At 41.0% G+C, this 13,549-nt stretch overlaps 1 protein-coding gene across 1 annotated transcript in view; it reads right to left on the reverse strand.

The window, feature by feature from the left end:
- sorcs3a (sortilin related VPS10 domain containing receptor 3a) overlaps positions 1–13,549 on the reverse strand; it is a gene marked incomplete at its 5' end in the record, with an annotated part of 95,461 nt that overhangs the window by 61,017 nt on the left and 20,895 nt on the right. Inside the window, 5 exons of the mRNA XM_008302132.1 lie at positions 3,610–3,717; positions 4,556–4,647; positions 6,680–6,756; positions 8,805–8,907; positions 12,471–12,617. Coding sequence (XP_008300354.1) covers positions 3,610–3,717; positions 4,556–4,647; positions 6,680–6,756; positions 8,805–8,907; positions 12,471–12,617 — 527 coding nt within the window. The remainder of the gene's footprint in view (positions 1–3,609; positions 3,718–4,555; positions 4,648–6,679; positions 6,757–8,804; positions 8,908–12,470; positions 12,618–13,549) is intronic.

Below are 13,549 nucleotides of genomic sequence, written 5' to 3' on the forward strand. Positions count from 1 at the left end.
AATATGTGGAAATACAGCAGAGAGCCACAACATTAAAACCACCTGCTAAACACTGGGTAGGACGAATGCAGCAGGTCCTTCAAGTCCAGGCATGTGGGACTAGTTTCAAGTCATTCTGGATAATTTTTTGTCAATTCTGATACATTTCACATAATTTTAGACACATTTCAAGTCATTTTGGACAAATTTTAGTCATCTGGATTAGTTTCAAGTCATTTTGGATAAATTCTTGTCAATTTGAACACATTTCAAGTCATTTTTGGACACTTTATGAGTCATTTTGGACACATTATAAGTAAGTTTTGGAAACATTTCAAGTCATTCTGGATAAATTCTTGTCAATTTCAATACATTTCAAATCATTTTAGACACATATCAAGTCATTTTGGACACTTATTGAGACATTTTGGATGCATATCAAGTCATTTTGGAGGCAGTTAAAGTCATTCTGGACAAATCTTTGTAAATTTGGACATATTTCAAGTCATTGTCGACATTTTTTTGTCACTTGGTCACATTTGAAGTCATTTTGGAGGCATTTTTAAGTCAGTTAGGACAAATCTTTGTAAATTTGGACATATTTTAAGTCATTTTGAACAATTTTTTGTCATTCTGTCACACTTCAAGTCATCTTGGAGGCATTTCAAGTCATTTTGGACATATTTTGAGGTTTTTTTGGAGACTTTTTGAGTAATCTTGAACAACTGGGTCATTGCGGACACAAGTATATTTCATTTTGAGCAAGTGTCAAGTTTCATTGTGGACCAATTTTCATCCACATCTCGGTCAATGTTTGACTAATTTTAAACAGGTTTATTTCATTTTGGACAAGTTTTGGGCAAATTTCAAGTAATTCTGGAAACTTTTTGGAGTCATTTTGACAATGAAGTCATTCTGGACAAGTTTCAAGTCATGTTGGGCCATTTTGGACAATCTGTTTCACTGTGGACTCATTTTGGGTGATTTTTGTCAATTTTTAGGTAACTTTCGACAAATTCCTTTCGTTTTTGGACACATTTCAAGTCATTTTGGACAGTTGGTTCATTTGAAGAAGCATGTTTCCTTTTGGACAAATTATTGGTTGTGTTTTGAGCACTTTTGTGTATTTGAGCACAGAGCAGCCTTTAGGGAGTCTTGGACGTTCTCACCCATCTGGGGTTTTCCTTCCTTGGACATTTTTAATAACTGCTGCAGATCTCCTGCTGCTCTGGAGATGCTCTGATCCGGTCAGAGTTTGTTAAAGTCCTCTCAGATCTTCCTGCTTCCAACATCAGCTTCAGGATCTGACCGTTCAGCTGCTGCCTCGTGACTCCACCTACCGACGGCGTAACAACACAATCGATGCTCTTTGGCTGTCTGTGGTTTTAATGTTGTGGCTCATTGATGTAACAGTGCAGCCCATGAGGAGGGAAACACGACTCAGTGAATCCGTTTAGCAAACAGCAGACATAAAATCAGACTGAGAAGAAAAAGCTGCAGCTGCAAAAACCACAGCGAGGACTTTGTTTCCTCACAGACAGAAGTAAGCGCTGACGGATGTTTGCTGTTTATTGCCGTCATTTTCTCTTCCAAACAAGTTCGGTTAACCTTGTGTGTGTGTCGTTCTCCTGATTGCTGATGATCATTGATCACCGTAAGTGATGTTTCATGCCCTGTTTGACTCCTAATTCCCAGATCTCAGCAGCGAGCGTCCTGCCAACCGGAGCAATAACTGTCAGTAATTATGTATTTATTATCTCAGTCAGCTTTGCTCTGGATCCCACACCAACACAGTTTTCTGCCAAAGCTGTTTTTTTTTTGTTTTTTCCACCAGAGAGATTTCAGTCGGGAAGGTTTTTGTTGGTTTTTTGGTTAAAGTTCAGGCTTCCGACAACATTTTTCATTTTTAAAAATCTGAACTTTTCCAGACTCGAATTTCCATATAAAGATTTTTCATCTGAGCAGAAACAAACTATGAATAATGCTTCTAAAATCCATCTGCTAGCCTGTCTGCTGCTAGCTCACATGACACAAAGCGTTTCACTGAAGCTGCAACATCTCATATTGAATAAATAACATCGTGTTTCTGCTCCATCCACATATTTTCGTGTCTTTTGTGGATAAAAAGTCAAATAACTCCATTTTCTTGCACCTGTGCAGCCTTAATTATTCACCTCAGGGACGATAAACGATGACTGAACGTTCAGCTCTTTCCGTTTAAAGACCTCGCTGCAGTTTCTCTCTAGTATTTCCCGAAGTCTGCCGAACTATCGGACGAGAACAATAGTTCAAATACACGTTTGTGAGCACTGGAGTATGTTTAAAGTTTTAAAGTGTGAATCCTGTCACGTTCCAGACGTTAAAGTCGCGGCGGAAAACGTTTAAGCTGCGAGAAACGATCCTGTTGTCTGGACTTTAAAGCTCAAAAGAGACAAGAGTCTGGAAATATAAATACTTTTCTCTGTTTTTGTTTTTTCCAAATTTGTCCTGCATCTGGAAATCATTCAAATCTAATCCGAACCCTGTTGTGTTCAGTCACACTAAAATATTCAAATACGAAGTCGTATCTTCAGCGGCTTTAAGGAGCAACGACTGCAGCTCCGTTAAAACCTTTGAGGCTGAACCCTCAGGGGGATGCTTTAATTTACGACCCTTTGAGGATATTAGAGGACAAAAATGTCCCCTGAGGGTTAAAGTTTCTGGACATTTTTACTCACTGTGGGTTCGTTTTTAACTGCAATAAAAAGTTCTGCAAGTTCTGTCAACTGCAGGTTAAAAATCACACAAAACAGAAGAAAAAAAAAGTTAAAAAAATGTCTTAATTTTACCAAAAAAAAGGAAAAAAATGGAATTAACATGTAGGACATCCAGTGTAACCAGGACTGGATGAGCTCTCTGTGCTGTAAATGTTTTCTTATTTACATGTTTTATTTGTCTCTGTGTTTTTCTGTTCTGTTTAAACACTTCCTGCAGTTCAGCCTAATAAAAAAAATCTCTTAATTTCTGTCACGTGACCGTCGCTCTCGGCTGAGTCACTTCACGGTCGCACCAACGACAAAATCTGGCAAATACAACAAACAAGACATGAAATATTTTTGATTTTAGGTTCAGATTCGGTTGTTTCTGGCCGTCACACACGATTAGCTGAAGGATCGTCAGAAAAATCCAACAATTATTTCTGTTCTTACACTTTTTTTCTCTCATCAAACAGAAAATAAGGGAATAAAATACTGAATCAGGCACAACAGGATCAAACATTAAGTCCATCCAGAGCAGCTGAAATCACGTCTGCGTCGAGGTTTTTTTCTCTCCGGCCTCCGTCGGGCTTCAGAGGGCTAACGGGTGATTTTCCTGATAGCAGACGGCTCCATCAGTCGACCTGCATCCACCTGACGACGGCCTTCCTGCTCTTTCACAGCCTTTTTACAAAATGTGGCCTAATAAAGACTAAACAGAGCGTTGAATGGAGGCTTCTCTGAAAAGCTCCTCGATTCATTTACACTAAAGAAGAAGAAAAAAAAGCAGGACTGAAGGGAACAGAGAGCCTCGTTCACCTTTCACTCGTCGTCATCGGCACCTTTTAACCAACATTCAGCACCTCTTGTGTCCTCCTTTCTTTTGTGGACTTACGTCATGATCTGGTTCTCGGCCCCGGCCTCCACCAGGACGCCGTCCACGAACAGCGGCACCGAGGAGAAGCTGTGCTGGGTCCACTGCCTGCCCTCGTCGAAGCTGACCCTGCAGACGAGCGAGAGGGTCACAAAAAACCCGCCAACAGAAGCAATTAGCTGCTGCAGCTTTGGGTGGAAAGGAGAGTGAGTTAAGAGACACGGAGGAACGAGGAAGTGTTTCGCAGACAGGAATAGAAGCGTTTCATGTTCTCGGCTACAAGAACCGGACAGCTTTCATCATCGGGTCGTCGGCTCTATTGATTCTGACAGCTTATCAACATCGGTGCCGAAGTGAGAACAACTCAAAGACAAGAAGAAAAAAAAAAGCCCCGCCAGAATAAAAGCCCGGTTTGGCTACACGCAGCCGGTTGAACTCGTCCACCTGCTGCTGCCTCGTATCCGTCAGTCTCCTCCTGCACTTAAATTGGTCGGGAGACAAAAAAGCCAGCAGCAGGCTACACTCGGCTGCTTCTAAAACTAATTTCAAAATTGTTGCAAAAAAAAAAAAGAAGCGGAGAACAGATCCGGTCTCACTTGGATTAGCCGGCGCTGAGGCAGAGCGTGGGCCTCCGATGTTGGCAAGAGGAAGCCGGCGTGTTAATGAAAACACTAAAAAGTGTGTGTGTGTGGGGGAGGGGCTCACGCTGCTGCCTGCTAATGATAAGTGGCTGCTGAAAAAAAAAAAAAAACTCAAATTAGATTGACTTTTTTTATTTTATTTGCAGGAGCAGCAGTCAAAGTGCATTGCGAAATGGATCAGGCTCCATAATATATACACGCTGCTGGTTTTTTCTTTCTTTCTTGGATCATAACGGTTGGATTCACCTTAAAATAGCCGCAGGAGATTGGAAAAAGCAATTTAAGGAAGGAGTCCAGAGAAGAAGTGATGCTACAAGAGGACGTACCACAAGTGTCGGGTCGGAACCGACGGCTGCTTCACGGCCACCAGAGCGCCGCCTTTGTCCAGGAACCACACGTTGTGCTCCTCCTCGAAGATCTGGACACACGACATGCAAAAGTTAATGCAACAAAGTCATGCATGTTCAAAGAGGAAGTCTGAAATAGTCAGTGAGGGTGTTTAACGTCTGATAACAAACAGATTATTAGTAATTAGGCAGATGGATCACTGATGTTTGGAATATTTGCTGTAAAATCAACATAAATATTGGTTAAGTCACAGAAGAAAAAGCAGTAATTTACAAAAAACAAGATTGCACAAGTTTTACTGTATTCAAATCAGCAAACATTTTGTTTTTTTTTTAGAGATATTTGCTGTTTTTTAAAAGTAAATTATGTAAATTAAGAGATGGTGATGGTTAAAGACATTTTTAAGCTGTAATTTCACAGATTTTCGGCGAAAATAGTCCAGAGAGGTCGAATGATTTATATTATTAGTAACCAGGATGATCGATAACTGATATTTGGACCATTTGCAGTAAATTCAACATAAATATTGGTAAAGTCACAGAAAAAAATGTATTAATTTACATGTTAATTGTCAGAAAATAAATAAATAAATAAAATTTTTCAACTCTAAGATGACACTTTTTTTTTTAAACTGTATTCAAAGCAGCAACATTTTATTTCTATTTTAGAGACATTTGCCGTTTTTTTTTTTTTTTTAAGGAAATTATGCAAATTAAGAAATGATTAACACATTTTGAAGCTGTAACTTTACAGATTTTCTGTCTACAAAACCAAAAGCAGATCGATAATTGCAGTAAAAAAAAAAAAAAAAAAAAAAAAAAAATGCAGATTAAAAACAATCCAATTAGAAAAAATGTCAAAATTCAAAAATCATTTGTTTCAAAAAAGGTATTTTGGTCTTTTAAAATGTTCAACAGCGAAATTAATATATATTTTTTTCTATCGTTAATTTTACAGATATTCAGCATAATTTGAAAGTAAAATCACGTCTATTAAAGATTTGAAAGGAATGTAAAATAATATTTTAAATGGTATTTTGTGGATTTTTGCTTGTTTTGGTAAAATACAATTTAAAAAAGTCCACGTAAAAAAATCAACATTTTTATAAAAGGTGATTTATGCTTTTTGCAATGTTAAACACATTTTTTACTTGATTTAAAACAGTTTTTAAAAAGCCAATATGAGCCATTACTTGAAAAACAGAAGCATAATAAAGACTGAAGACGTTTTATTTCTTATCCGTCCATCTCACTGCTCTTTATTGGCCATGAAAAGCTTTAAATATAGAAAACAAAGCAGAAATCGAGCCGCTGTGTAGCTTCAGCTGTGTTTTTATCGAGTAATTAAATTACAGTTTGACCTCGTGTTAACCAGCTGTACGATATAATAAAAGAAAACGCTGCTCTTACATGTTTTTCTGTCTCGTATTCTATTTCCAGGAGACGTTTACATGCTTCACACCACCTCTGTCTATAAGTTCCTGTCTCTTTAAGCTCTGACATGTTTGAAACCAGAAACTTCCTTCAAAGTTTAAACTGCTCACAATGCCTTGAGTGTTATTCCTCTATATCTGTGTTTGGATTTCTTTCACAGTTTCTACGCAGTTTCACTTTTTAGGATTTTTTTAATGAACTTTTACTTCAGTGAAAATTTGACCAGATGTACTTTTTTGAAAATGCAGTTAACCTCGTTTCTGTCTCTCTAACCTGTCGCCAAATCTGCATAAAACACAGTACGGACGAAAAAATACATCAGAATGTTCAGAACAAGATTGAGCTTCATGCGGTGAAAGAATTTTGTCAATCTGACTCATAGTTTTTCAGCTGTGGCCGTTGATTCGAGGGTTTCCTCTGCTCACTGCAAGCAGCCGGTGACTCGCAGCTGATTGGCTGTTTGATAGACTTTCAAAGTAAAAGCTCAAAGATGTTTAAAGGTGCCCTTTTTCTGCTAAATGCCTCATTTTCACACTGAATATTTCTTTTACTTCCTTGTGCAACATGTGTCTAACAGAAGACGTTTGTTTTAAAGTGTTTCTGTGGAAACTCAGTGCGTCGCGGCTGCACAACACATCTGGCAGCAGCTGGCGTGAACCAGAACCTCACCGGTCTCCAGCTATTGCCGGCGTCCGACGAGATGAACATGCCCACGTTGTTGTAGGACAGCTCGGCTCCGATGTTCCCTGCGGTGGAAGAAAAAAAGCAACGAGTTTGCGGCGGTGAGATCACACAGATAAAAAAAGAAAAGGAAAAAAAAAAAAAAGGCCACGTGTGCGTTTTAAACACGTCAATCAAACGGATTAATTTATTCTCCTGGCGTCACTCCCAGATCGGCCCACCGCCTCTCGATCGGTGTGAACAATAAGAAAAGAAAAGCGGGTTAATTCTTCAGGACGCCAGCATCCTTCAGGTTGTGGAGGAGGAGGAGGAGGAGGAGGAGGCGCCGCTGACAGTTGGCAGCGTTACAGCACACTGCTTCTTCTTCTTCTTCTTTTATTTCTTTATTTTCTTCTTCTTCTTCTTCTTCCCCGTGCAGCGAGCGAACTGGTTCTTCCTCTGCTCCACTGTCTTGGCGGCGGCTCAGCAAACAGGCATGTGTTTGATCTGGATGGTGTTTGTCATGTTGGTGAGATGATCTCTGCACCAGCTGACGTCTTAAAAGGCGCAGCGGGCGAAAGCGCATCGCCGTGCCAAAGCAAAGCCTCGGCCAGCAAACACACACACACATGCATGGAAAACACACTGTTTGCTCGGCATCCGCACACGCCGAAGACTAAACACACCGGCGTGCAGGATTCCTCGCACGCCTCGTTTGGTCCACGTGAGCACCGTCGGCTGGGTGACGTCGCCCTGAACAGGTGGAGGCAGCAGAGGTCCTGCAGCGTTTTCTGACCGCCGAGGCTGAAAGATTCTGTCAGACAGAAGCTTGAACGAGGCCACAGAGGGGTCACATCACCGAGCGCTCGTCTGAAATACCGACGAGCCGACGCATAATTAAACACAAATATGTGACTTCTTACCGTCTACGTGTGGATTTATGACACTAAGACTGTGGCGGACCTCAGCTAAAGGAAATCATGACATTGATGGTAAAAAAAAAATGCAATTTTTCCTTTTAATTACATTTTTTCTCCATATTTTTTAAATACATTCACATATCGATGGAATTACAAAACCTGACGGTGAATTTTGTGACATTTTTTTTTTACGTATAAGGATGCAAATTCACACGTATTTCCTTTTTCTTTAATAGATGCAGCTCAGTGCATTAATATTTGGGGGGGATTGGTAACAACTGGTGACAATTAATAGAAAAGCATGATTGATTCTGTAATTTTACATCAATTTGATTCTTAAATGAGAAATATATTGGATAATTAATTCATTTTTCTGTATTTATTTTTACATTTTTGAATAATTTACCAAAACAAATTGCGTATTTATATGTCAAATGTAAAATTATTCTATAAACCTGTAATACTTAAGATAGTTTCAGTTATTTTCTTCATTATTTTTCCATAAACAGGCTGTAAAATGTCGCAAATTGGCTGCCGTGTCACAAATACTCACTTTTTTGCTAAATTCAAGCCTAATACTGTAAATATTTTGGGGGATTAGATACAAACAGTGACGGTTAGAAGAGAAATATTAATGACTTATAATAATTTTCCGTACATACATCTTGTATAAATACAAAAGTTCGACAAAAATGTTTAATAAATGTCTTTTCATTGGTGTTTGATGTCTAGAAGCTCCACCAATGTGTCAGAACACTTCGCTGCATCTATCAATACCTGATATAATAATAATATTCATCCTGTTACATTAATATACGAGTAAATTTAAGGCTAGAAATTAATTTTATTGATGTATGATTGGCTGTCTTGGGAGGGTAGGAATATTCAGATCTTAAACTTGTTATCCAGACACCACCACGACCAAATATTCCGATATCCGGGTCCATCCCTACTGTGTTGGTCGATGCATTCGCCTCCTCCTCGGTCGCCGCCGTGCTTCTCGCTCCACATGCATCAGACTGGACCAAAACAACGGCACTTCAATCTAATTTTATCGTGATATTTCAATTTCCATATCCTCCCCTAACATGACACCGGTATGATACGGCCCGACCCCAGTGGAACGTTTCTCGTTGTGAAAAACGACACCAAAGCTCGTCAGATAAAGAACACAACGATCTGGACGTCACAGAAATCCAGCTTCCTTGACTCACCTGTGGCAACGATGATCCCCGGGGCGGAGCTCTTTGTGGTGATGGTTCCCGACAAATATGGGTTCTCAGACATTTGCAGCTGGAGATGGAGGGAACAGAAAGGCTGGAAAAGAACGAGAAATGTTGAATTTCAGCTTCATATACCGGAGCACATATGATAAAGTTGTGCATCAGCTTGTTTTTAACGACCTGCCAGGTAAACAACAGAGGCAGAGCCGATGTGAAAACGATAGGGTCAGAAAAAAATGAGAGAACAACACCAACAACAACAAAAAAAAGCCATATTCATTAGTCTCCCAAAGAGGGAGCGAGCGGCGCCTTCATAAGTTTTTGCTAATTGCATTTAATCTGTCATTAATACAAAGAGCGACGGAATTTGCATTAAAGTGTGAAGCCGAGCCTCCGGGGCATGAACACAACACAAGACAATTACATTTGTTCACGCAGCAGAAAAAAAGAGAAGAAGAAGACGTGTCTGCTTTCATGTCTGCAGCAGACAGCGTGTCACTGGTGTAAGGACGTCGAGGGCAGCGGGACCGAACAGCGTAATCAAAAGGAATCTACGGCACTAATTAAAATGTCACATGAATGCGCAATCACGGGGAACCTGCGAGCCACGGCGCGCGACCCTGAAATCACCTCCCAAACAGCGTGACTTCCTTCTAATGTCTCCGACACGATTCCTCCCAACAGTCGGCATGTTGTTGGTGGTCGCGGGGAGGCCGGCTAATGAGGACGGGCTGTTAATACGAGCAGTAAATCTGGATCAGCCACTCCAGCACCTGACCCGACTTGCTGGGAAAAAAACGGGATGTTTAACTTTGTGTTTGTCGCTAAAAACAACCGGACGCTGCAGGAAAATTAACTTGTTGGATTTCTTTCCGGTGTGTAAATTCTCTTTTTTGTTTAAACAACGATAAGAAGCCCTCGTCTGCAGGTTGAGATCATGATAACATCCTAATGTGTGGGCTTTGGTCCTAATTCTACTAACAGCTAAAGAAGGCTTTTGGTATAAACCAACCTGCTGCACAGTTTCACTGGAAGTTTCCTCCTTTTACTGCTTTTCAACACTGAATTATGGTCAATTTAATTAGGCTTTTTCAAAACAATAATTTACTGTTTCATGTCAGAATGAATTTCTACAAAGTAATGCCAATTAATTAACATAAAATGTAAAATAAGGTGACTGCATAAGTATTGCGCATAAAATGACTCATCTAATTGAACACGAGTGCAGCCAGTTGGTCTGAGACATAATCAGTGAAATAAAGATCATCTGAGGTCAGTGAATGAGTCTCAGTGGTTGTAGTATAAAGACTCCTGTATCTGGAAGGTCCAGTCACTGGTGGATCCTGGATAGAACGACACCATGAAGACTAAACAACACTCCAAGAAACTCTGAGAGAAGGTTGTTGAAAAGCATCAGTCAGGAGATGATGCAAAGATGTTTCCAGGTCACTGAATATCTCTTGGAATCCAGTTAAATCCATCATCAAGAAATGGAAGAAATATGGCACGAGTGACTCGTGAGAAAGGCCACCAAGACACTTAGAGACTCCTCTGAAGGACTTCCCTAACCCTAACCCTAAGCTTCAGCAGCTGAGATGGAGACACTGTTCATACAGCAACTTTTGGCTGTTCTTCACCAGTTGAAGTTTTATTGGAGGCAAAGAGAAAGACTCACAATAAATCTGGACTAGAGTTCACCAGAAGACATTTGGAGACTCTGACGTCAACTGGAAGAAGGTTCTTTCATCTGAGGAGACCAAAATTTAGCTATCTGATCGTCAGACTAGATGCCATGTTTGGTGGACATCAAACGCACATCATGCACCATTCCCACTGTGAAGCACGGTGGTGGCATCATGATGTGGAGATGCTTCTAGTCAGCAGGTCTTGGAAGGCGGACTGCTGAAGCTTATAGGGAATCCAAATGTTTTGGATTGTTGGGTGTTTCTGTCTCTGCCTTTGTGAAGCGCTATGAGATGACTTGTTGTTGTAAATATGCACTATACAAATACAACTGAATTGAATTGAATTGAATTAAAGGTGTAGAGAAATCCTGGAGGACAACCTGATGCAGTGTGCAAGAGAACTGCGACTTGGGATTTAATTTGTTTTCCAGCAAGACAATGATCCAAACAGCAGAAGCTCAGAAAGAAAGAGAAGGTTTAAGAACAACAAGGTGAATGTTCTGTAGAGTCACAGCCCAGACCTCAGCCCAACTGAGAACTTGTGGCTGGACTTGGTCAGGGTTTGATTATTAATGATCTCTGACACTTTTACGAAGAAGAATGTGGTAAAACTGCAGCGTCCAGATGTTCAGGCTGATGGAGACCAATCCACACACGTTGTATAAATGGGTTTCCACTCTGACATGAAGGAGCCCATTTGTGTAAACTCTAGTTGGAAAAAGTCAAATTATATTGACCATGATTCAATGTTGAAAAGCACTAAAAAAAAAAAAGAGGAAAACTTCCAAGGGGGGTGAATACTTTTTATAGGCACTGTATATTGCCTTCTTTATCACTTTTTTTTATGGGAGCATTGTCACAACAGGAGTCCAGAGGTTTTCTCTGCTGCACTATTTATGTGTTGCAGTCGTTTAAGATAATCTGAAAAGCTGCCACTGATGCGTTCACAGCACTCCACACGCGTGTTTCACGTAAAATCGTTTGATGGTTTCAACTGAAACAATAATAATAAAAGCTGGCAGAAATATTGACTAATCATTCAAGTTATTTACTATTTTTTTCAGTCAGTTTAAAACACGGTATGGATTTAATGTATGTTTACTACATTAAGGGGATATGGAGCCACTGAAAGGTTCAATCTTTATTTCATTTTTTGTGCCTTACTTTTCTATTACCTCGCAATAATGTTTGCTGAGCTGTATTATGTGAGTCGGTGTGCCCTCAGCTGTGGCTGCCAGGCACAAGTTTTTTACCAAGGGGTGACCAGCATGGTTTTTGTAAGATCGATTTATTAATACTCGAGGAGAACAATAAAATACATTTTGAACCAATGTTCATTGCAGCACACAACAGAAGACGAGCTACAACGAGTAATATCTGTATTTATGTGTTGAACTAAAAGAGAACTTTTCAGCATTTATCCCAAACTTGTAATGCAGGGGTCTCCAATCCTGATCCTGGAGGGCCACAGTCCTGCATGTTTTAGATGTTTCCAACACACCTGATTCAAATGATCAGCTCATCATCAAGCTCTGCAGAAGCCTGATGACCATCCTGATCATTTGAATCAGGTGTGTTGGAAGAGGGAAACATCTAAAACATGCAGGACTGTGGCTCTCGAGGACCAGGATTGGAGGCCCCTGTTGTAATGAATTGGATGTATATCGGCATAATGGATCTGATAATCAGTCGACGCCTATCTTGGACCAATGCATTTGTATTGCAGTGTTATCCAAACTTACAGGAAGTTAACCAAAAGTAGTCCAGAGAAGGAGGTGAGCGTGAGAGAAAAGTACTTCTTACAATCACTTTGGGCTTCATAAACCACGAGCACAGCTGTTTGTTATAACTTATAAAGTGACACAATTGCGTCCTAAACTCCAGCTTCGCCTTGTTCAGTCTTTACATGACACATTTGCGTCTCCCTGTAAACAGAAGCAGCTTTGAGTAACTAGACAGTGCAGCCTCTTACCAGTATGCAGTGGATGTCGTTCCCGTCCAGGTCGGCAGCAGGAGCCTGCAGGAGCCTCCAGTCTCGGCCTTTGTTGTAGGTGATGTACGTCTTCACCTGGTTGTCTTGCCTCTTGTTAGCAATTAGCATGCCCTTAATTCCTGCCACCTGATGGACACACAAGCACAACAAACTTCAACCTCTCAATACGAACCAGGAGGGAGCATTTTACGCCTCCTGTCTCCCACAACAGTTCGGCTCTCAGGGCTGCAGATGAAAAAAAACAAAAACGTACCCAGTGCTCTCACCAGAACAGGCATTTTGTGTATTGAGGCAGCAGTCTTCACAACACTAGTTAAATGCAAATGGCGTGCTTATCCTGTCTCTTTCTGCTGCTGACAGCACCACTGCATTTTCTTATAGTGCGCTAAGTGCGATCTGTAATTATACCCTCACACGTCTCAGCAATCCAGGCGCCGCAAAATGACGGCCGCTCACAAGTGACACCGAATCACACACACAGAAAAAAAAAAAAGAAAAACACACTCCCGCAGACTTCCCTTCCCAAAATCCATCCTTGCTAGATGTCTCTCAGGGATTAGACACATCCCTCAGCCAAAACCAAAGCGCGATACGCAACGGAAAGGACAGAGTCACTGGGAGTGGTTGCCATAGTGAAGGGCTCCACTCGGATGTGCTTCCCTTCCCTGAAGGGGCACGTCTGTATAAGTGGCACTAATAGGCAGCACATTTGACATTGTCATAGAGACGTGGCGCCCAGGACGGATGCGGCTAACGAGGGTCCTCCCGTCCTTATCCAACCAGGCCTGTCAATCACCATGGTAATTATTTATTTCCTCCACCTCCTCTGCAACACGCACATACACACACCTGCACGCAAACCAGGAGACCCACACATGTCCACCAGCATGCATTCATACCCATCCGTCACCTTCTCCGCCCACGCCGCACAGAGTACAGATTACCCTGAAACTTGCCACCTTCGAGCAGCGACGCTTTCTGATATTAGCCGCAGCACATGAGTAAGGACGGTGAACGCCCCGCTTCTTTTAATAACTTCCTCTACCATCTGTGAGTCA

Source organism: Stegastes partitus, unplaced genomic scaffold (genome assembly GCF_000690725.1).
Source record: "Stegastes partitus isolate 25-593 unplaced genomic scaffold, Stegastes_partitus-1.0.2 Scaffold1764, whole genome shotgun sequence".
NCBI classification, from domain to species: domain Eukaryota; kingdom Metazoa; phylum Chordata; class Actinopteri; family Pomacentridae; genus Stegastes; species Stegastes partitus.